The 26122-nt window shown below is 42.4% G+C and overlaps 1 protein-coding gene across 1 annotated transcript in view; it reads right to left on the bottom strand.

Moving 5' to 3' along the window:
• The window catches only part of rdgA (retinal degeneration A), a 570411-nt gene that overhangs the window by 440682 nt on the left and 103607 nt on the right, over positions 1-26122 (bottom strand). Inside the window, exon 2 of the mRNA XM_068226570.1 lies at positions 22927-23071. Coding sequence (XP_068082671.1) covers positions 22927-23071 — 145 coding nt within the window. The remainder of the gene's footprint in view (positions 1-22926; positions 23072-26122) is intronic.

Below are 26122 nucleotides of genomic sequence, written 5' to 3'. Positions count from 1 at the left end.
CAGGATAGGAGAGGTAGTGGTATACAATGTATAATCACCAAATTGCGTGCCGAAAGCCTAGATTCAGTTCCAAACTTCTCCGCATTGTTCTTATGGAGTGAGAGCCTATGAAGCTGATGGTGATTCGTCCGTCGGATGGAGATGTTAAGCATTAAACAGACCCTTGCTGCTATTTGAGAGTAGGCTGCGTGTCGGCACCGGATTTCACCCTCTCCTTTTCTACTATCATATACGCTCACCGGACAAAAGGATACATACACGCATCGTTTAATACCGTGTAACTGCGCCTCTGGATTCTGTTAGGAAGTGAGTTCACAAGGTGCAGGTACATCACATCCAAGTTAAGCCACTCGCCGAGGATTTGATCGCGCACTTCCACCAAATTGCGCGGATGTTGACATCGGCGTTTTACCCGCTATTCCAACATGTCTCACAGATTTTCAATCGAATTCAAGTCAGGTGATTTTGAAAGCCAGTCGAGATGTAATAGTGTCGGGGAGTGTTCATGAAACCAGTCACATATGCGTCCAGCTCGATGAATTTTGCTACTACCGAGCTCGATAGCTGCACTCGCTTAAGTGCGGCCAGCATCCAGTATTCGGGAGATAGTAGTTTCGAACCCCACTGTCGGCAGCCCTGAAGATGGTTTTCCGTGGTTTCTCATTTTCACACCAGGCAAATGCTGGGGCTGTACCTTAATTAAGGCCACGGCCGCTTCCTTCTCACTCCTAGGCCTTTCCTATCCCATCGTCGCCATAAAACCTATCTGTGTCGGTGCGACGTAAAGCCACTAGCAAAAAAAGGATGGCACTTATAGGATCGGGCACAACAATGAGCTCTATGATCATCAGAAAGACATAATCACATCCATGAGGAAAAGGCGCTTAGCCGTGTGCGGCCACTTGATCCTCATGGACCCTGCAGGCTCACCAACAAGATCTTCAGCACGACAGGTAGAGGAAAAGCCTCCAAGAACAAATGGATTACCGCAGTGAAATAGGACCTTGAACAATTACAAATTCCTCTCAACACCACACAGGACCGATCCCAAATCCGACGGATTACAATGCAGGGTGTCTGTATGTCTGTCCAACCCTTGTCCCGTTTATCTGCGGGTGAGGTGAGATAAATCTGTCGTGGCGGTTTTTTATGACCGGATGCCCTTCCCGACGTCACAACCTCATCAGAGGATGTAATGAGATGAAATGAATGACGTGATATATGATGGTAGGAAGGGAGAGGTCGAAGCCCGGTGCCGGTACATAGCCTACTCCTGTTGAATAGCAACAAGGAGTCTGCTCAAGGATTATCTGACGAACGAAATAGTTTACCACGTGAGCACTGCGGAGAGGTTTGGAATTTAATCCAGGCTTTTGGCACGCAATATAGTCATTATAAATTGTATACCACCACCTCCCCTACCCTGCCGGCCAACATTCTGATGGTGAACATTTTTTTTCCACCAACGGGACTCGAACTGGCTAACCACGGTATCAGACCATATAAACTTGAACATCTTAACGATTATGACCACCAGGTGGGCTAGGGTGTCTGTATAAAGATTCTTATTTATTCGTAGACTAAACGGTACGTTTGCCACCAATCGACGAATCTTTCTCCTCGCACCAAACAGAAGGCCATGAACTACGAGTCTCTGTTGCTATAACCAAATACACTATGGAGAATTGATGCCACTTTGCGAGATATCACAAGACTTTGATTGTCAGCGCACCTAGCAGCCCGACCTTGCATAATGAAAACAGTGTAGTAATGATACCTGATCAGCTGGCGTTGTGTGAAATTTTGTTCTTTGATTTGCGTCAAGAAGAAGCTTTTCGTGGACATATAATCTATCCGTGGACAAAAAGTTTTGAAATTACAAACAGACAAGCACCGGACCATGTCTTGTAAGGTTTGTGCTGTTTTTCGCTGCAGTAACTTGTGAAGCTATCGAAATCCTTTTTCCGCTTTCCTCGAGACAAAATAATGTAAGTGTAAGTAAATTCTGTTATTATAAAATATTAGTGTACACATCACATGACCGGATGCCCTTTCTGACGTCACATCCTCATCAGAGGATGTAATGAGATGAAATGAATGACGTGATATATGATGGTAGGAAGGGAGAGGTTGAAGCCCGGTGCCGGTACATAGCCTACTCCTGTTGAATAGCAACAAGGAGTCTGCTCAAGGATTATCTGACGGACGAAATAGTTTACCACGTGAGCACTGCGGAGAGTTGAGCAAGAAGTATTCTTATCTTGGATTAATTATATAAATCGAAAGTAGACAGTGGTGTACAAACTGCAATGATAAATAATGTTATTGATTTTACGTCTCACTAATTACTTTTACGGTTTTCGAAGACGCCGAGGTGCCTGAATTTTGTCCCGAAGGAGTTCTTTAATATGCCAGTGAATCTAGCGACACAAGGCTGTCGTATGTGAGCACCTTCAAATGCCACTGGAATGAGCAAGGATCGAACCTGACAAGTTGGGTTCAGAAGACCAGTGCAGTGCTCTACAGTCCGAGCGACTCAGTCCGGCTACAATTTGCACTCATAGGTTGGATTTCAGTATCTTGTTCTCTTTCGTTGTAAGTTTTTAGTTCTACAACCTGATTTACAGAATAAATGTAAATCATTTGTTATTCAGACATCTTCAAATATTAACCCAGTGCAAGTGGCGATAACCCTGTATTTATTTATTTATTTACTTATTTATTTATTTATTTATTTATTTATTTATTTATTTATTTATTTATTTCGACTTTCCCCAACTGGAGACTGCCCCCGAGGACATAGTATACAAACAGACGAGATTCATATTAAAAGTAATTGTGAGCTGGTTACCACATTTGACATACTGTATGCTGTTACATTAAAAAGTTCGGGAGAAATGGTTCTGAAGGATTTGGGTGGAATATTTCACGGTAGTCACTGCGGTTTCTGTTATTAATGCCTGATTGAGGTTAAATTATTTGCAGAACTCGACGGAAAAAAGAAGAATGGTTCCTGTAGCGCCAACCGTTAATCCTAGGACTTCGATATCAACCAGCTGGTATTCTTGTTGATAAAATGGGATGGCTGGTTCATATGTTGTTTAATTCTCTTCATGTACTTCATTGGGTTGTGTTTCGGAGTGTCGAATCTGATCGCCGGATCTATTATAAAGGATTTCTTTATAGGTGCCAAATTCGTTATCTTTCACTTTATGGTGCCTCCGGTTGATGATGATGACGACGATGACGATGGTGATGACACTATTTCGGCTGTTAAGTGTAAGTCCTTTGACTTGACACAGCTGAATGATTTACAATGACAATTTATTTTTAACAAATTACGATCAAAATTTAAATAGTTTACCAATAATACGAGTAATGCTACGGAAATGGTCTTAAGGACCCATCAGGATGATGGGAGTTTGCACTGAATACGGTTCTTTACCGTTAAGCAAATGAACTGACTTTGTTCTAAATTTCTGAAATTTGAAATATCTAGCGTTTGCCCAGCTTCGTCTCAAAACCACCTGATTTTACCATATTTATGATCTTATAGTGTAAAACAGTGATAGAACTTCGAAATTATTTTTTTGCTAGTTGCTTTACGTCACACCGACACAGATAGGTCTTATGGTATAAGAAAGGGCTCAGAGTGGGAAGGAAGCGGCCGTGGTACAGTACCAGCACTTGACTTCGAAATTATTACTCTTTCTTTGAAAATGCAGAGTCCAATAGGGTATCAGAACGCTTATGGAGATCTCCAGCAGCCAAAGTTTGCAAAGCTTTGAACTAGAAGGAATTGAAAGCGCACCTTTATAAAGAGGACGTATACTATTAAAATTCAGTCGATATAGCCAAAATTGAATATCACATGCAAGGAAAAAGGAAATAGACCGTTGGAATTTTCGGTCCAAATTCCTTTCTATTGTTTTTTCTTTTTAACTGTAAGCTATCGTGAACAAAATGCTTTCTATTTGTGGTAGTATCAAACTGCGCCATTCATTTGACACGTAGTAGTAATGGGAAATGAGCAACCTGAGTTTGTTACACTGTTTCTATCGGCGCATGACTGTGTTGAGTACATCATCATTTAAGGGTCCTGCAGTATCACTGCTAGTACTGTGGTAAGATACCCCTTCGTTTTCAAAAAGTAAGAACATGGATGCTACTCTTTCCTTAACACGCGTATCCAGTCTTTGACATAACAGTGCGTTAAAAATCGATCTAAATACGGTTAAGGATGTTACAGATCTATCATCAAAATAGGTTCCACCCGACTGTTCGCTGTTCCATAATGAAATACCTAGTTTCAACCGGAAGTGATATAACCGATATGAATGTTGGTGATGAATAAAGAAGAATTTCTTGTGTAGTTGTTATACTTTGCATTTGAAATTATATTTCACTTGTATTAATACTTAGTTTCACAGCAAGTTTTCTATACAATAAAGTGCACTACACAGATACAGTATCTGTGGTAAACAGGCCCACGTATTGCAATTTCTGCAGTCAACTCTTGTCGCGGGAAGAAACACGATGCAGTAGTTGCAACGGGTGTAAGCATGAACCGAGAGGAATGAATTAAAACCTACAACCTGTTTTCCAGTCGTTGATCGGGTCAGGGAAGGAATGAGTGAAGCGACGATAGGAATCGTGCCGGCTGCCGAGGCCTGCCGCACTCCTCTGGGGCAATGATTAATGATATTGGAGTGTGTTGCTGGAATGAAAGATGACAGGGAAAACCGGAGTAGCCGGAGAAAAACCTGCCCCCCTCCGCTTTGTCCAGCACAAATCTCACATGGAGTGACCGGGATTTGAACCATGGAACCCAGCGGTGAGAGGCCTACGCACTGCCGCCTGAGCCACGGAGGCTTAAGCATGAACCGAGAGGATTAAACTAAAATCATCATCTCCACTTTGATAGTTGCTATTGTTAAGTGCTGTGCGAGGATTAACCGTAGTTTATCGAAATTTAATAATTTTATTCACATTATTGTGATTTGCAGCTTCCTGGCCCTTGCACCTAGCTCACCTGCTTCCATCGAACCAAGAAGTATGATTTGATATTCGTCTTCAGAAATATAATTCTATGAATGTGAGGAAAAGAACAAAAATCATCTACCTATGATGTGACGGGAAATGTGCTTAAAATAAGACACTGTGTCACAGGTGAGAATCATGCGAAAATCATCCGTGAAACCGAGATACTGGCATTGTCTGGTTGAGCAACAGATCATGTGTTAATTCTTTTGAACTAAATTCTGTGCGAGACGGAAAGTGGAGAGTGGGTCAGGTGTCCACCCACGGGTATAGAGAGAAATACACTGGACGGTTCGCAATTCGGCCAATCCATATGCCTAAAATCTGACTAATGTTGCTTGCTTGTTGTTTTAACGGGCCTAACAGCGAAGGTCATCGGCCCCTAATGGTACGAAATGAAAGAACAAAAATTACAGAGGCATCCACTGACCAAAATAAAAATAAAAAATGTCATGAAGAATGAATGGATGGATGGACAGGAACCCAACAAAACACAAAACAAACAAACAAAAACAAAAACCAGTGGATCGGATTCAATAGAGAACGAAAATAACATTATTACCGACCAAGGAACCACGTATATAGCACAATGATGCTTGGTGTCTAAAGGGGGTGCAAAATCCACGTCTAAGGCCCCACAGAATGGTACATGTCGCGAGTAAAATAGAACCATGGTATGTGTCAAGTTGGGGTATTAATCAGAAGTAGCGAAGACTCACGGTGTTCCACAAAAGATGGTACTACTCACAAGTACTGTACTTCGTACAGGTAACGCAGACCTATGGTGTTTCGCACACAATGGCGCCACTTACAGCCAACGCAAACCGATGAGTTTCCTCACCTAGGGTACTAGTCACGGGTGCCGGTCCCAAGGGCCACGGGGTGTTCCGCACATAGTGAGTACTAATCACAGGCAACGCAGACCCACGGTGTCGCTCATATAGTGGTACAACTCACAGGCTACGCCCAGACCCGCGGTGTTGCCCACATGGGTACAACGCACGGGTACTGGAATCCACCAGGCCAGGCTTTTTACTGCAACGAATCACAAACATATTTCGTACCATGTTAGTGAGACTACTCGCAAGTACATGCAACCCATGGTGTTCCCCGCATGATGGTACGAATCAAGAGTAGTTTCATGGTTCTAATTCATTCATCCCTTGGTCGCCCCTTTTAGTCGCCTCGCACGACAGGCAGGGGATACCGTGGGTGTATTATTCGTCAGCCTCCCCCACCCACAGGGGGTGTGTGTTTGGTCCGCGAGAGGTATTTTATTTCCCTCAAGTCCGCCGGCAAGCCGGTTAGGACCCCCCTATCCGCCACCTGGGACGCGCCACGTGGGAGTATCACCTCTCCCCCTGCTACGCCTGCGTAGCAGGTTCGTGGCGACTAATGTTATAAGCTTCTCAGTGACGTTGAGAAAGAAGAGCGTCGTCAGGTGTGGCATAGCAGCAGTCGACGCTTTAATGAACGTCTGCTCCAGTATTAGCCTTATATCAGTGGCAGTGGGCTCTCAGGAGCACATGAGCACGTGAACACCAGGTTCTAATGCATATTCACGCATTCACGGATAATTCAAAATGTTTCCCTTTGTTTCTACCTGATTTCGTCAATCGATCGAAAGGATTCGACTTATATCGAAACTCCTTTACACTGACAGCTGTTCGTTTCGATTGACAAGGCTGGGACTGTTCAAGAATGGACGACATCAGCGGCGGTAACAAACTCGAATAGGTGCACACTGGAGATTTTGCGACGAGCCTGAAGACTATACGCACGCGCATGGAGATGACGTCATGGTTTATCCACAGATATCTCCATAAGCTAGGAGCACGGTAAGGTATGCGCCTTTCAGTCTACAGCTACCCTCAAACAAGTGATAGTACTGTATTACAGTCGACCACAAGGGTCCACCACCTCACCTGTTACTGTTGGCCACAGCTCCCAGATGTCACTATTGCATTATATCGCCGGAAGATTTCGCTAGTAGGTAATTTTGAACAGGGTTCGTAATCACGGGAAAATATTTGCTTTACATTGAAGACGGAGAATCGTTTGAATTTCAATTAATTTGAGTACTGGTAAATGTGGTAATTGCACGCACTATTTTTATGCTTGTTGTCATACTCAGGTGGACTTCGTGCTGCGTAAATCCAAGAATATTGTTCGCATCTTTTAATATTCGTTACAATACAGCATTGTAGCAAAGTTGCTGAGAATTTTACTTTTATTGAGCTGAATATTGAATCTGCCCACTTGGGGTCAGAAATCCGTCGGAGCCGCTCAGCCCTGCAGTCGTAATTTTAGTTTTGTTGCACACTCACTGATTAGTCTCGGAAAAATGCATCCTCAGTTTTAGGGGTTCTACCAAATTATGAGTGGAGAAGCAACCGCACAAGGAACTTTTAGTGAAATGATTTAAGCATGTTATTTTGTACTGATTTGTATTCTACTTTGGTATATTTGAAGCCACATTTTGAGACGCCACTGCCTTATATAAAAGTAGGAAACCGTAGAAAACCATCTTCAAGGCTGCCGGTGGTCGGAATCGAACCCAAGAACTCCCGAATGCAAGTGCATAGCCAACTCACTCGGTCTCTCGTGAGTCATGAAATTTTAAATATCGGCACCGTTATAGGCTTCGGGTAACATAATTAATTCAAACCCTCTGTTCATTCTTCTTCGCCTTAGCACAATAAGATAAAGCCAGGTATTTTAACAACAACAATAACAACAACGACGAGGACGAAAAAGTCTTGTCATTCAAGCAACTATTTAACATGATTACGAAAAGGTGAATGTTGTAAGCTAGTGTTGTAGTTAACACAGCGATAAAGGTAATGACTGATAACAAACAGGATGTAGAGGAGTGCAATTGGCCAACCACAGCGCGGTAGAGCTGCTTACATAACGCATAGGACCAGGCTGAGTCATGCTGCTATAAAATAATAATAATAATAATAATAATAATAATAATAATAATAATAATAATAATAATAATAGCACTTTCCCATTCTTGGGATCCGAAAACCTTCGATGTATCAGTGCGACGTTGAACAACAGGTAAAAAAGATATATTAAAAATCCACAGTTCTAGCGTCTCAGGCAATCAATCAATCAATCAATCAATCAATCAATCAATCAATCAATCAATCAATCAATCAATCAATCAATCAATCAATCAATCAATCAATCAATCAATACTGATCTGCATTTAGGGCAGTCGCCCAGGTTCCAGATTTCATATCTGTTGTTTTCTTAGCCTATTCTTAAATGATTGCAAAGATATTGGAAATTTATTGAACATCTCCCTTCATAAGTTATTCCAGTCCCTAACTCCCCATCGTATAAACGAATATTTGCCCCAATCTGTTCTCTTGAAATCCATCTTTATCTTCATATTATGAACTTTCCTACTTTTAAAGACACCACTTAAATTTATTCGGACCGAGCTCGATAGCTGCAGTCGCTTAATTGCGGCCAGTATCCAGTAATCGGGAGATAGTGGGTTCGAGCCCCACTGTCGGCAGCCCTGAAAATGGTTTTCCGTGGTTTCCCATTTTCACACCAGGCAAATGCCGGGGCTGTACCTTAATTAAGGCCACGGCCGCTTCCTTCCACTTCCTAGGCCTTTCCTATCCCATCGTCGCGAAAAGACCTATCTGTGTCGGTGCGACGTAAAACAAATAGCAAAAAAAAAAAAAAAAAAATTAAAAAATTATTCGTCATTACACGCCATCTCTCTACTGACAGCTCGGAACATACCACTTAGTCTAGCAGCTCGTCTCCTTTCTCTCAAGTCTTCCCAGCCCAAAACTTTGCAAAATTTTTGTAACGCTACCCTTTTGCCGGAAACCACCCAGAACAAATCGAGCTACTTTCCTTTTGATTTTTTCCACTACTTGAAACTAGTAATCCTGGCGAGGGTCCCATACGCTGGAACCATACTCTAGTTGGGGACATACCAGAGACTTATATGCCCTCTCCTTTACAACCTTAGTAAAACATCTAAATACCCTCATAACCATGTGCAGAGTTCTGTACCCTTTATTTACAATCATATTTGTGATTACCGCAATGAAGATCTTTCCTTATATTAACACCTAGGTACTTCGATCCCCAAAAGGAACTTTCACCCCATCAACAAGGTAATTAAAACTGAGAGGACTTTTCCTATTTGTGAAACTCACAACATGACTTTTAACCCCGTTTATTATCATACCATCGCCTACTGCCCATCTCACAACATTATCGAGGTCGTTTTGCAGTTGCTCACAATTTTGTAATTTATTTATTACCCTCAATTACTCTCAATGTTGAAAACATTCTAGGAATTTTAGGTGCATAAAATATAATAAAATATGAAAATATATTCTTTATTCATTCCTTAAAATATCCTTTTGTTAATCGCCATTATCCGGTCGATTAGATGAGCAGTTTCCCTTCTTCTACCACTACGGCGCACACTATCTCACGAATGGAAACTCCCAGCTGCGCGCTCCTAACCGCACAGCCAACTCGCTTGGTGATGCGTCCTTTGACTCCACCCACAGTGGAGATAATGCCTTCCGATGAACCGAAAGAAAAATTAGTATATCCTCAAAAGAATGGCCAGGTTCATGAAAAGTGAGATAATAATAATAATAATAATAATAATAATAATAATAATAATAATAATAATAATAATAATAATAATAATAATAATAATAATAATAATAATAATAATACATTTCTTTATCGTCACACCACATTCAACACTATTCTGCACTACAATACCACGCAGTATTCTATACAGGGCAGATGCCGCCCACCCTCGTCGAAGGGTCTGTCTTACATATGCTGCAGCAGGCTAGAAACAGCCGCACGAAATTAGTACAATATAAATTATACAACAATTAGGCCTATATGCTCTAATTAAGGGGAAAATGCTTTTCAAAATACTGAATAACAATTTCCAGTGTTTCTCAAGTTAATTGATGGTTTCAGGTCGTCGTCTTTTTCTACCGCTTTTTCCACATCCGTGGGATCGCGGGTGTGAACTGTGTCGCACATGTGGATTTGGCCATGTTTTACGGCCGGATGCCCTTCCTGACGCAACCCTATATGGAGGGATATAATCACTATTGCGTGTTTCTGTGGTGATTGGTAGTGTAATGTGTTGTGTGAATATGAAGAAATTGATGGTTTCAGTTATCGGTAGTAAACTGAATTCTCAAGATATATACCTCATGTTTCTTGCTAAAGAACTATTCTCAACCTAAAACATCATGCTCTGTAGCAGATTCCTTAGTAAAGGTTAAAAACCAAACCAAACCCCACGGCACTGAGCGACCGCTGCTCAACCCGAAGGTCTGCAGATTACAGGGGTCGTGTGGTCAGCACGACGCATTCTCTCAGCCGTTATTCTGGGCTTTCGAGACCGGGGCTGCCATCTCACCGTCAGATAGCTCCTCAATTCTAATCACGTAGGCTGAGTGGACCTCGAACCAGCCCTCAGGTCGAGAGAAAAATCCCTGACCTGGCCGGGAAGCGAACCCGTGGCCTCCGGGCGAGAGGCAGGCATGCTACCCCTACACCACGGGGGCCGGCCTTAGTAAAGGTTGGTCATGCAAAAATCTTTTGGTAAAAGAATTGTACATCATCGTCTTGCGGGTACGGTTGAAATGTGTTGGGAATCAGCTGTTTACTAGAGAAAGAACACAAGTCAATGGTGTTACTCAAAGAAACATACAAATCGATGCTTTACTACTCAACAATGCAGATAAGATGTGACTTACGTGGTTTCTACAGTGAAACTGAAAATCCACAGCCTGTTTCCAGTCATTCGATCGGGTCAGGAATGTAAAAGGTGCATTTATCACTGTCAGGGGCGTAGCTAGTGCTGGGGAGGGAAGGTGTTACTGGGGGTTAGAACACCCCCTCCCCCACCATGGAAGTTTTACAAAAATAAAATAAACAGAAACTGATAAAGAATGAAGTAAATTAATATTCAGAAACATAATTGTAAAATCAACAGATCTGTTCAATCTATTTTGTAAGAAGCCTCGAAAATTGGATTTTAGACTGTAAACTGAACATACCATTCACTGTAAAACTGTTCGCCTTGATCGTCTTGTTCTGTATTTACTTTGTAGTGTATTGCAATCTGAATATAAACATAATTCACTTGTATCAGTGTCCTTATAATGATGAGTCTTGCATGCGCACTTTCATATGTTCGTTATGTTCTAACAGCATTTTGTAACTATAACCACCACCGCCCCCCTAGGTACCTATGCTACTGATCACTGTAGAATACTCCTCATTCATTTTGGGGGGAAATGGCTCGTGTTGTTCCTCAAATGACCAATTAACTTATAGCAATAACTCTCGTTGCTTGTATATTCTGATATGTCCGGCACTACGGTGTAGAGGGGCAACGCATTGGTCTGTCACCCAGCGGCCCCGGGATCGATTCCCGGCCGGGTCAGGGGTTTTTAATTGTAAATAATTCATATCCCTGGCCTGAGGACTGGGAGTTTGTGTCGTCCTTAATGTTCCTTTCCTCACATTACACTTCCGCCATTTACATAATACACGCAGGTTCCTCACATATAGTGCAAGTAGGTGTAAAAGATCTTCCTAGTCGACGCCTCGAACAAATAGCCTAAAGAAATCTGATTTAATGGAAAGCATTAATTTTCGCAAATTTGTAGCTTGATAGCTCATGTGATAGAGTACGTTTGAAAATTCTCCCAATGTTTCCCCAACAGCCAACACAAATGAGTTGATCTGCTATAACTAGCCAGGAGGGCAGCTTTGTCGTGCGCCAGTCTGTCACTGACATTTTTTTTTTTTTTTTGCTAGTTGCTTTACGTCGCACCGACACAGATAGGTCTTATGGCAACGATGGGACAGGGAAGGGCTAGGAGTGGGAAGGAAGCGGCCGTGGCCTTAATTAAGGTACAGCCCCAGCATTTGCCTGGTGAGAAAATGGGAAACCACGGAAAACCATTTTCAGGGCTGCCGACAGTGGGGTTCAAACCTACTATCTGCCGAATACTGGATGCTGGCCGCACTTAAGCGAGTGCAGCTATCGAGCTCGGTCACTGCCATTTTATCGCATGTGGTGAAGAATGACCATGGACGTTCTTCTTCTTCTTACTACTACTACTACTACTACTACTACTACATTTTCATTCCTCCCCTGAACGGGGAGGCGGGCCTCTTAGACGCTGACGCTGTCTCTCAGGCCGGGAGATTTGTTACGGTGAAGATGATGCTCGGAGAAGGTGAGGGGGTTGGCGACCGTGGCCTGCACTAGGAACTGTCCCGGTATTCGTCTTAGTGCAGGAGAATGGAAAACCACGGAAAACCATTCTCAGGACAGTCGACGGTTGGGACCAGCCAGAGGCGTAGAGCCACGGTAAAGCCGTGGCCACCCCTCTTCTGCTCGGTTGGCCGGTCAGAGTGCAGAGCTGTTGGACCACGGACCAGCCGAGACCACTTATGGACCGAGACCCACTCTGCATCTACCGACCCCGCGAACTCACAAGGGTTTAAAAAGCACCTCAAGTAGTTGTCTATTAGAGTAATTTTAAGGAAGGAAATCGATTAGTTTAACATGTGGCAGTGAAGTGGTGAAGCCTTTGAGTGCAATGAACAAGGTACAGTACTTTTCAAATTACGATCAACTCCCGCATTCAATCACGTAGTGTCGGTTGTGTCAAAGAGAGCGATGCAGTCTCTGGTCACTGGTCTTAAAACACTCAATGGACAGTACATGTTCACTTGCGTGTTATCAGAATGGAGGTGAAGTGGCGGGGAGCACATTCATCCTGTGGACGTCAAACTCTTCCCCTTGGTAACCGCAGATAGAAGACTTGCATTATGTGTCTGTGTGCGTGTGTGTTCTGCTGATTGCGCCCTAATGTCAGAGATAATAGTCAAAGCTTGTTTCAACTCGACCCACTTACATCGTCGATGTGGTGGGGGAGGTAGAAAGCCCTTCAGTCCTTGTTATAACTAGCATGCTCCATAAACCATGGCAGGTAGAGTTTGTGTTGAAAGGTGAGCGACCTGGTAATATTTAAGGCTTGTTTCCATTCTCTGTGGGTTCACATGGCAGGTCAATGAAATGTCACCAACTGCGATAAATTGAATTCGCTATGTCTTTAAATGGGCGACTCCTATAAAATGTCTGAATTATTATAGCAATTTCGTATAACCAACCAAACGCCACGGCGCAACAGCCCCTAAGGGCCTTGGCCTACCAAGTGACAGCTGCTCAGCCAAACACCTGCAGTTTGCGAGGTGTCATGTGGTCAGCACTACGAATCTTCTTGGCCGTTATTCTTGATTTTCCAGACTGGACCTGCTTTCTCACCATCAGATAGCTTCTCAATTGTAATCAAGGTAGACTGAGTGGACCTCGAACAAGCCCTCAGGTCTAGGTCAAAATCCCTGACCTTGTCGGGAATCGAAGCTGGGCCTCCGGGTAAGAGGCGGGCACGGTATCCCCACACCACGGGGCCGGATTCAATGTTGGTATGCATGTTATAAATGAGAGGAATTATACTTTCATAAACCCCGAATTGCACGGTAGGCTACATATTAATTACAAGTCCACTAAATATGTAGGATCGTTTCCGAAAGGCGACTGGTCGGAAGAAGCATGGCTCTAATTCTCCCAGGTATCGTACTGCTTCGTCTCAATGCTGACGATCTTATCACTGTCCAAACCAGAATAAGCTTGAGTATAGATTTAAAAGTGGGAAAGAAGACAAAGATTTAATTCATGACGAGAAATAGAGGCAAATAGTCGTTTATAGGATGAGGAACTAGGGACTGGACTAATTACCAAGGGAGATGGTTGACAAATTTCCAAATTCTTTGAAATCATGTACGAAAATACAAGGTGAATAACTGATAGGGAATATGCCCCAGGGTGACATCCCTGAATGCAGATCATGATGAATGATGAAGGTTGATCACCACCTAATTCGAAGCGAAATGTTGGATCTATAACAAAGCCATGTCTAGTTTTGAAAGTTAATTCTCTGCTGCTCCATTCTCAACGACACAGGACAATTCAACAACAAATTCCCAACCTTTCGTTTTTTGAGATGGAGCAGTCTTAGATCGTACAGTATGATTGGGAGAGGGGGGAGGGGGGGCATTTCGTACGAGCATTCCACGGTCACATCGCCCCAAGATATGTCCAAGAGTTTCTCTCTCCGGGCAACCACGTCTGCACGGGGTGTCGTCTTGAGACCTTACGGGGATAGCTCTAATTAGGGATGTATTAGCGTTGAGGTGCTGGTCGGGACGTTGCGATATACTAAAATGGAGACATTTCATTCGATATCGATACTTGCCGACTTTATCAATACAAAATATCGACATTTCCCGATACCAAATTATATGGTTCGCATTATATCGAATTACGTTCAATTTAATCACGGCAGTTTCAAGAGAAACAATATAAGGAAGAGAATGAAATATAACTGTACCGGGAGGTACACCTCTAAATCTTGCGCCTAAAGAACTCCTCTTCTGGAGAAATCTTGAACTGGAAATTACACCTACTTAAACCGTTACTCAGAAGATGTCACTACAGAAATCTAATGAAATTTTGTTATTTTGAAGTTTCATGTGCTATATGAAATTCTACTTGTTTTAATTACCATCTATCAAGAAGTTGGGACTTTCTTCAACAGATATCACTGCTAAAAAACTATGATCATGCACCCTGGTGCGACGTGGAAGAACTCTGATTTGAAGAAGTTTTGAATTCCTAAGTTCTTTTTTTACAAAATTATGTTCATTCATTTTTGGGTTGGCAATATTGATCTTTTCTTTCCGCCTGTTTTGAATTTAGCCAAACATGAATTTCTGTAATTAATTTTCCGCCTATCACAGGCTTCTTCCTCGATTCTGAGTGTCCCTTTTGATGTTAACCAATAAAGTGAGAGGGTGTGGCTGGTTTATTCATGAAAGGTCTCGAACTTTCCCCGAGGGTTTACAAACTGCGGATTTTCACGTCTCTTGGCCATTTTTGATCGTCATCTAACTTAGTGGGTGTGTGTCAAGCGGGAGGCGGGTGGTGCCTCTTTCATCAGGCAGTAATTCTTCAGCATGGTAATGGCCAATTAACATCTTTATTTCTTGCTAACTCTGCAGTTTAACCCGAGGGAGATATCTGAAACCTTAACTATGTAACCTACTTTTCTGTAAATGTAACTTCTGCCGGCTTTTGTAATAACTTCATAAATCTTTAACTGTAAATCGGGGATAGAGGGTGATGTACCCTCTCGAGCTCCCCTTCATATTGGTTTGAGGTGACTACATTTTGTAACTGGTTTTCTTCCTCTCCGTAATGTCTTAAATTTTATTTCGTATACGAGTCACCTCCATAGTTTGGGAATAGCCCCTGTTTCATCGGCCTAGTGCCCCTTAGGTTTTTAGAATGCATATTTAGGAGTGCAAGTACACGCCTCCATTCAATTAGTGTTTCGGGCCATTTACTTAACCTGTTCTTTTCCGCTACGGCCCAATAGGTTAGGTACTAGATACCCCTGTTTTAAATTTGTAAGTTGTGCCTTGATGGCAAGTGATTGTAATTTTCTGATATCGCCTTTAATAGGCTTGGAAAACGGAGAGCACGTTAGCTCTTTTTCAAGTGTTGTAAAAGTGCCTCTAGGAGGCTTGATATGGTAAATTACGGAGCTAGTGCTCCATTGTATTAGGGGATTTCTGCCCTTGTAAAATTGTGCTCTTTTGTAAATTTGAGCCGAGTGCTCAAGAATTGTGAAGCGAGGGCTGGAAGCCCTGATTACTAAACAGTCACTAAATTTTGTATTTTCTTGCTTTGTCTAAACTTTGTCATGGTACCTGATATGTCATTGTTATCTCACTAAGTGAGAATTTGTTAACTTGTTGTTTTTTGAAAATATAACCTTCCACTTCAGTTTAATTTCTTTCTTGACATAGTAGTTAGACCCATTCATCCCGGCACCTTCTTTCACCTCTGTTGGTCCACGGGTAGCTCCGTAACAACACCGATCAAAATATTGTGTGCAAAATTATGATCAAAGGTTGGCTGTATTTCCATTGAACTTGACATGCTTAGAACATCGTTTACACACTGTGATACTTGACTATTTTTGTCACGTACATCCACACTGCAGTCTACTGGTCGGAGGAGTCATTTTCGCAATTGAAAGTTACTTTCACGAGCAAAGCGCAGGAATAATTATGTGATAAATAATTCTGATTTACCCGCAAAGTAAAAATGTCCACAACATGCAACAGGCCAAGAGCAAACTAAAGTTACGCAAGACGCACACCGAACACAGATAAATCGAATGGATGACGAAGAATATAAGGACAGAAGTCCTTGTTATAGGTAACTATCGATTATCATCTCCTTGTTTCGTTGAGGCCGCTTGACCACGTGGTTCCTAACTCTGGTAAGCTTTCTTCTCACCCCAGTATTGCTTCATCTTGGCACTATGGGTTGCTTTCCTTCCTAAAAATGTGTCTCAGGCCGGACGTTTTACAGGAATTGACAAACCTCTTGTGTATTATCTCTCTAGCACCAACCATTAAGCCTATGATTTGAGTATGTGTGTATGATGCGTGTACTTGCAGCATTCCTGAGCATAACCACATTATAGTGCACCATTTGATAACTCTAATATATTTGAGGAAAATTAAATTGTTTTTCACAATATGTTTCAATCCTTTCTTTTCTTTTTCACACAATATTATTCGTAATTTTAGACACTGGTAGTTCCTGAAATTGTTGGAGCATGAGAAGTGGTACTTTATAAAAGAAAGCTTAAAAAACACCGATGAAAACCACGCCAAGAGGGAGGTGGACACCTGGTCGTGTTACACTGACCTAGGGGAAAAGCTTAACTCCCATTACTTGTTTCTTCAGCGGGCGGTATTATGTCGAAGTGCTGTTCAAGGAACTCTGAATCTCAACGTGTACTTCGATACTAAACCTTTCCTTTCTTTCTTTATTTTTTAATTTGTTTACCTTCCAGGGTTGGTTTTTCCCTCCGACTCAGCGAGGGATCCCACCTCTACCACCTCAAGGGCAGTGTCCTGTAGAGTGAGACTTCGGGTCGACGAATACAACTGGGGAGGAGGACCACTACCTCGCCCAGGTGGCCTCAGCTGCTATGCTGAACAGGGGGCGGCCTTGTGGGGGGATGGGAAGATAGGAAGAGACAGAGAAGGGACAGGGAGAGAAGCGGCCGTGGCCTTAAATTACGTACCATAGCGGCCGGCATTTGCCTGGAGAAGTGGAAAACCACGGAAAACCACTTCGAGGATGGCTGAGGTGGGAATCGAACCCCCTCTACTTAATTGACCTCTCGAGGCTTAATGGACCCCGTGTGTCACTTTTCAAAGTTCGTGGCTGAGAGTCGAACCCGGGCCTGAGGGGATGGCAACTAATCATGCTAACCACTACACCACAGAGCCGGACTAAAACTTTTTCACTAGTTGTATTTCAGAAAAGAATAATTAATTTCGGAAGTCGGAAACTGTCGTTCGGATTAAGAACTTTAATTTCAGAAAACATCTTTTTATTTACGATCTGCTTTACGTCGCACCGACACAGATAGGTCTTATGGCGCCGACGGAATGTGAATGGTATAGGAGTGGGAAGGAAGCGGCCGTGGCGTTAATTAAGGTACAGCCCCAGCATTTGTCTCGCATGAAAGTGTGAAACCACGGAAAACCATCTTCAGGGCTGCCGACAGTGGGATTCGAAACCGCTATGTCCCGAATGCAAGCTCATAGCTGCGCACCCCTAACCGCACGGCCAACTCGCTCGGTAAACATCAATTTTATTGTATTTCAGATGATTAACTTTTTTATGTCAGAAAACATCAATTGTATTTCAGAGCGTACCGAGCTCGATAGCTGCAGTCGCTTAAGTGCGGCCAGTATCCAGTATTCGGGAGATAGTAGGTTCGAACCCCACTGTCGGCAGCCCTGAAGATGGTTTTCCGTGGTTTCCCATTTTCACACCAGGCAAATGCTGGGGCTGTACCTTAATTAAGGCCACGGCCGCTTCCTTCCCACTCCTAGCCCTTTCCTGTCCCATCGTCGTCATAAGACCTATCTGTGTCGGTGCGACGTAAAGCAACTAGCAAAAAAATTTCAGAACGCATTTTGAATGAATTTTAACGTACAACAGGCATATTTTCCTCTCCTAAGCCTGCAACATGACGAACTGTAGTGTATCGAAATAAATGACTACCCACTAGTCACTGGTTTTCGTAACTTACTTAAACAGCAAATACTTCAGCTCCATTAAAATGGCTGGATTAGCCGGCAGCTGTAGACCGGGGGAAAGAGGAAGTGTAAGAGCCAACAATGAGCTACTTCCGGGAAGCTTGTAACTTCAAAGAATTGCGTGTGGTGGGGCTCATGACCGGAAGCCGTTGGACATTCCCAAGATCTGTTTTGGAATTTTTTTTTTTTTTGCTAGTTGCTTTACGTCGCACCAACACAGATAGGTCTTATGGCGACGATCGGAATTTTTCAATAATAATAATAATAATAATAATAATACTCAAAAAGTGGACACGGCGGATTCCAGCAATTACCGAGGTACTCCAATTCTACCAATTGTCTACAAAATGGTCACACGTGTTCTGCTTACCAGACTGGAACAACAGACAGAACAATAGATCAGTGAGTACCATGCAGGCTTCCGACTGGGCCGATCATGTGCGGAACATATCTGGAACCTCAAGATGATACTGCAACACCGCCAGTCGAACCGCACAGCTGTCGCTTTCGTAGACTTCAAAACAGCCTACAACTCGATTGACCGCAATCACCCTTCGTGAATACGGTGCGGATAACAAAAACAACTACAGTATATTAGTCGAACAGACCTTGACAAGAGACATTCTCTAAAGTAAAATTCATGGATGAAATCTCCAGACCTTTCCAAATTAGAACTGGAGTAAAACAAGGGGATGGACTGTCCCCACTCCTGTTTGACCTGGTACTCGATAAGATCATCAAAACATGGGAGAAAGTAATACCTGGAATAAGTGTAGGAATAAAAAATAACCGAATCAACATAAGTGCCTTGTTTTTGCTGACGACCTAGCAGTAATTACCCGGACTCCCATGGAAGCCAGCCATGCCATCGAGAAGATTCATGAGACCGCCATCAAAACCGGACTCTTACAAACATGATGATGATGATGATGATGATGCTTGTTGTTTAAAGGGGCCTAACATCTAGGTCATCGGCCCCTAATGGTGCGAAATGTAATGACAATTTAAAAGTTCAAAATCATCCGCAGACCAGAATAAAAATGCGATGAAGAACGAATGGATGGATATGAATTTCGAACAATCAGTAGATCCGACCCAGAAACTATCATAAACAATAGTACCGCTGACCAAGAAACTGTTTCTAAAGCACAATCCTGAATTGAGCATGCTTGTTGTCCAAAGGGGTCCAAAATCCAGGTCAACGGCCCCTCATAATGGTACTTATCGCTAGTAAAGTAGAACCATGGTATTTGTCATGTTACGTTACTAATCAAAAGTAGCGTAGACTCACGGTGTTCCACACATTATGGTACTACTCACAAGTATTGTACGTCGCATAGATAACGCAGACCTATCGTGTTTCTCACACAATGGCGCCACTCATAGGCAACGCAAACCCATGGTGTTCCTCACCCAGGTGTACTAATCACAGGCGCCGGTATTCCCATGGTGTTCCTCATATAGTGGGTACTAATCACGGGCAACGCAGACCCACGGCGTCGCTCATATCGTGGTATTAATCACAGACAACGCTCAGACCCGTGGTGTTTCTCACAGTGGTACTAATCACGGGTACTAGAAACCCACAGTGAATCACTTCCTGCTGCTACTAATCACACACCTATTGTGTACCTAACATAGTGGTACTACTCGCAAGTAAAGGCGACCCATGGTGTTCCCCGCGTGATGGTACTAATCACAAGTAGTTTCAAGGTTCTAATACAATCATCCCTTGGTTGCCCCTTTTAGTCGCCTCTTACGATAGGCAGGGGATACCGTGGGTGTATTCTTCGTCTGCGTCCTCCACCCACAAGGAGTCTCTTACAAACGAACACAGTACATAGACTCTAACAAGGGGGCGTTCCCTACTCGTCACCACCGATTTTGCTCAAATGTATAGAACATGCAGGGCTTGGCTAGAAATGAAAGTACCCGAAGTGGGAACTCCAGATGGCCAAACGTATAGAAAATAAAAATAAAAATGTTGACGCGGCTCTCGCACTGTATAAGCCACTTACGTCAGTGCGCACGCCGAGCAGTTGTTGGCGTAGCGGCAAGAGCTCGGACTGGTAATTCGATGGTCGTGGGTTCAACTCCCCGTGTAGAGACTGGTTTCGGTCAACTTTTATATTATTCATTCTCCAATTAAGCAAAGGGGTGAATAATTCATTTTATTTATTTATTTATACGCAAAAGGCATAGAAAAGGTAAAAAAATTGGGATTTAATTATCAGACGTTTTTCTACCTGCGGCAAGAATCTATTGTTTATGTAAAGCCGCCAGGAGCAACCTTCATTTGTCAGGTGAAAACGAATTTTACAGCGAAACGACTATTCACGTTTATGGAACATTCCCCAAGGAGGGAAGGTAGCCAATAAAGAAGAAAAAAGAAGAATTTCTGTTTGAACACATCGGGCAAGTTCGCAACTCCAAATTTTCTACAATTGTGCGCTCATTAAAAAAATGACGACCTATATGCCTTTTGCATACAAATAAAATAAAATAAAATAAAATAAAATAAAATAAAATAAAATAAAATAAAATAAAATAAAATAAAATAAAATAAAATAAATTAAAATAAATGAATAATATAAAAATTGAAAAAATTTCTCCACACGCGGAGTCGAACCCACGACCATCCAATGACCGGTCCAAGCTCTTAACGCTACGCCAACTATTGCTCGGCGTGCGCAGTAACGTAAGTGGCTTATACGGTGCGAGAGCCGCGTCAACATGATTATTTTTATTTTTATTTTCTATACGCTTGGCCATCTGGAGTTCCCACTTTGGGTACTTTCATTTCTAGCCAAGCCCTGCATGTTCTATAAATTTGAGCGAAATCGGTGATGACGAGTAGGCAATTCCCCCTTGTAAGAGCCCAAACTTGGCATCATTTGCAACCAAGAATGGCAACATCATATAAGTTAAACATTCAAAGTACCCAGGTGCAATTATTGGACACACTGGCAACGAAAGAATAGCTAACAAATCACGTACTGAAAAATTTCGTGAAGCCTACACAATCACCTGGAATACTGTATGCTGTATGTACAACAATCAATCGCTTTCCACCAAAGCCACACTTCGTCACAACCACACAGTCGTTGTTACAGAAGTACTCTACGTACCGGAGACGTCATCATTAACTACCAACGTCAAAGACATCGAGAAAATAGAGCGGCACATACTGAGGAAAATATTTGGACCCAAAACTGAAGATGGTATCTGAATGCGCAAAAGCTCAGAAGAACTGTATTCGCTGACTGAACGATTCACCTCACTTGCACGGAAAAGACGTATGAAATTCGACGGCTATATAACACGAATGGACGACTCTCGCTTGACAAAGAAAATCTTACACATCAACGGAATCTGACAATCCAAAATACACTGGCTGGTAGACACCTACAGAGAAATCGATATTATCCCACTGGCAAGTACATGGATTACATACAGGCATAAAATCAACTTCATGCTCAAGAATCCAACAGGAAGGAATTTGAAACTCAAAAACCCATGGACACAAGAAAGAAGACAGGCCCAAAGTGAAAAGGTGAAGAAGTTTTGGGAATATAAGAAGAACAAGAAAACCAGTGCTAAGTAATGGTTCTACGTGCTTCTTAGAGGGCGAAACGCAGTACTATACAATAATAATACTAATACTAATAATAATAATAATAATAATAATAATAATAATAATTTTTACGTACCATTAATTACTTCCACGGTTTTCGGAATGTCGGAATTTTGTCCCTCATGAGTTATTTCACGTGCCACTAAATCTACCGATACAAGGCTGACTTAATTGGAGCGCTTTCAAATTCCACCGAACTGAGCCAGGATAGAACATGCGAAGTTGGACTCAGACGGCCCCAGCGCTCTACCGTCTGAGCTACTCAGCCCGACGATTTTTTTCAAATCCGTTGGGATCCAGTCGCAGATTTGCTTGGATGTTGCACTTTACGCTTTGAAAGGATCGATCCAGATACTGAGGAATCACCTGTACAACCTCAATAATTAATGCATCGCCTATAAGTCCCGTGTAATAGCCTCATTCCCGTTAAACTGTTACTTCCAGTTTTCTCATCTTATTTAACTATAGTTTCAGTATTAAATTATAATATATATTGGTATACGTTGTCCTAGTCGGCAACGCAAACTGTTTGGGAAGTGAAGGTAAATAAAAAAGATTAAATTATCGCAATTATAAATAAACTGTTGCCATGGTAACGAAATGAACTGTTAAATTAGGCAAGTTTTCTGAAATACAAATTATCACTTTTTGAAATAAAAATTTCATATTTGCTAATAAAATTGATAAATATGAACTACAAACGGCACTTTCTCAAATAAAATTGATGAATCTGAAATATAATTACTACTTTCTGAAAAATAAAATGTACCTGATAATGTCTAAAAATCCAACTGGCGTACGAAGTGCAGTTAATACTTTCTGAAATACAACAGGGAAAGGTTTGAAGTTTGAACCTTTTTCTTAGGGACGCTTCCATATGATCTCGTTAAAATGGGTCCAGAAGAAGTTTTGGAAATGAAAACACTTTTATTTGAAAAGACATACGTAAGACTTACCGTGCAGTCGGTTTCACCCACGTAACAGAAGTCTCCTGAGGCTGATGTGGGCACCCAGAGGTGGTCCCCATTCACAGCACTCTCGCTCCAGTCGGGTGTCGAACGGAGAGGCCTCTGCTCCGAACTCTCGCTCCCCACCGCCTTCCTGTAACAACAAATCAAGCCTCGTAAAGATGGAGTAGCGTCGTACAAGTACGAAAAAATGCTTTTCTTGTAGGCTACATTGCAGTTAGCTGTGACCAGTTCTCAAGCAAAGAACATAGTAACACTTGCGAAATCTCAATAATTCATTGTAATTAAGAGAAAAATTGAATGTCTAATAGAAATAAGTGGATAAATTGTTGAAAATATAATAGCCTACAGTACGAACTTGATTGAGTATTCTGGAAATATCTGTTCTCACAGATTTATAGAGAAGCGCTATTACAAGTCACATTATGAAGAATGCTGCCAATCTCAATGGAGCAGTCGATTAGACAAGTCCTTTTGATCCCACGACAGTGTTAAAATTCTCTAACTCCGTGTTGTAGTCCAGGCTTTCAACGTATTAAAATTCCCACGGGACAACATTCTGATAATCCAGTGTTTCTAAAGGTCGACAGTAATTAAAGTCACGTATTGCACAATTATTATTATTATTATTATTATTATTATTATTATTATTATTATTATTATTATTCACGTCAGTAAAACTTGTGACAAATATTTCTGTAATTATCGTTTCCCTCAATATTCGAGTAAAGAGAATGGTATTTTTTTAATAATTTGCTTTACGTCGAATCAACACATATAGGTCTTATGGCGACGATGGGATAGGAAAGAGCTAGGAGTGGGAAGGAAGCGACCGTGGCCTTAATTAAGTACAGCCCCAGGATTTATGTATTGGGTATGCAGCCCGAAGGCTGGTTTGATCCTCCACAACTCCGCCAGCAGCTGTCAAAGATAGCCTAGGTGTCACTGAAGAGACATACTAGAGAAATTAAAAATGAGGTAGTTTTGTTGCTATTACATATCAGTCTGCCAAGCCCATTGAAATGCATGCACCAACGGGCCCCGTGAGCGATATTTTCATGCCATTCATAACAGGGACTGGCTGCATAAGGAATCGTATTACTAGCATCGCTCACAGCTCGGCCATTTTCATATTGTCAAAGCCAAGGATAAGATTGAGCCAGATCAATGAAAGCAACAAATTTATTCAAGCCCATACCAGAAATACACAGTGCACTGTAAACAATACATATCGCCAGCAAAGGCATCCCAGCATTTGCCTGGTGTGAAAATGGGAAACCACGGAAGACCATCTTCAGGGTTGCCGACAGTGGGGTTCGAACCCACTATCCCCCGAACGCAAGCTGATAGAGAATAGTTTAGAATACCTTTCATACGTCTGGAATATCTGGAACTCATACTCAAGAGATGCACGACCCAATTCAGAGGGGAGAAATCTGTTCAGGCAGATAGGTTCAGGTTAAGTTGGGTCTCGCCTAAAGAGTGAAGAAGATCGTGCAAGGATAAGTGGGTTCTGGATGTGATGGAAATAAATCACGAACGTATTAGGTGACAAGGAAATGCCAAGCGGACTGAGATCGAAGATATGCCGAGTTGCGTTATACAGGGAGTATATTTTAAGACTTCATAGCGGAGTACCGAGGCAAAGGAGCGCAGAGAAGCGGTGACAGCGAGTGCAGTGTCCGCACTGGCGAACGGACGTAGTCGTCTCAAAGAAACTGCATGATTACGCCTATAGAAACGAATCGGAACTCACTATCTATACGTGCTCAGAATAAATAAATAAACTAGTAAATGAAACTGAATTCGCCATGAAGAGTCCGGTAAGATCGTAAATGTAATAATTTTGTTACATTACGTGTGAAATACCAGGAGGTACTCTTCGAAGCGACTTACGTGGACTGACTTGCAATCTTGCCTGTGTATCTTCTAACCTCTCCGGTGTGAAAGTGTTCTCATTCGCTATTTTTTCTCATTAGTTATTAGTTACGGAACCTGCACTACGCTACTTGTGAACGAGTTATTCCACGTAACGTTTTGATGGTAATGTAGAACCGAGAACTGTCTACGGAATATTCGAGGGCACCTTTTAACTGGTTTCTTCTTCTTCTTGTGCAAATAACACTCGACCACAAATCTTCTCTGCGCTGTAATGTACTTAACCATCCCAACAATAACCTCACATCACACCTTACAATAGTTACTACCGGGCTGAGTGGCAGGTTCGATTCTGGCTCAGTCCGGTGGTATTTGAAGGTGCTCAAATACGACAGCCTTGTGTCGGTAGATTTACTGGAACGTAAAAGAACTCCTGCGGGACTAAATTGCGGCACCTCAGCGTCTCCGAAAACCGTAAAATATAGTTAGTGGGACGTAAAGCCAATAACATTAACAACAGTTACTAGCGAACTGTTGCGTTAGCTGCCAAAACTTATCACCCCAAACTTCACAAAAGCCACATGGCGCTCGCTTGGGGATTTTCGAGACCTGTGAGCAGAAGAGTGCGGTTTTAAATTATACTCCCAGTAGAAAGCCAAATGCTAGCCAAACAATAAAAATGCCATGAAGATGCGGATGTTGCTGGTAGACGGACATCACTCTAATGAATCACGTCTCCAACGTCAAAATTGATCACGAAAATACGTGCCTCTCTCTTAACAGAAAAATGTGCGAAGAACGTCTACGTTACGCGTTTGGTACGATGTCACTCTACACACGGCACTGTCGCAAACTTCGCCCTCATGTTTGGTGTTCGAGGACAGCAAAGCCACAGTGGAGCAATCGGAGCAGCACGGAACCGAGTTGGATTGTCAATAGCTCCGCTCTTACAGATGGCCGGGCTGAGTGGCTCAGACGGATGACGCGCTGGCCTTCTGACCCCAGCTTAGCAGGTTCGATCCTGGCTCAGTCGGGTTGTATTTGAGAGTGGTCAAATGTGTCAGCCTCGTGTCAGTAGATTTAGTGGCACGTAAAAGAACTCTTGCAGGACAAAATTCCGGCACCTCTGCGTCTCCGAAAACAGTCAAAGTAGTTAGCGGGATGTAGAAACAATAACATAATTATGTTGTGGATGGCCTAGGCGTCATTGGAGAGGATACTAGAGAAATGAGGAGTGAGGGCGCTTCCCGTTGCTTTTGTCACCTAGCCGGAAGTTGCTATTGCATATCAATCTGCTAAGCCCAAT

Source organism: Anabrus simplex, chromosome 3, assembly GCF_040414725.1.
Source record: "Anabrus simplex isolate iqAnaSimp1 chromosome 3, ASM4041472v1, whole genome shotgun sequence".
In the NCBI taxonomy this organism is placed as follows: domain Eukaryota; kingdom Metazoa; phylum Arthropoda; class Insecta; order Orthoptera; family Tettigoniidae; genus Anabrus; species Anabrus simplex.
The sequence above is the reverse complement of the archived record's forward strand: the minus strand, read 5'-3'. Positions and strand labels throughout refer to the sequence as shown.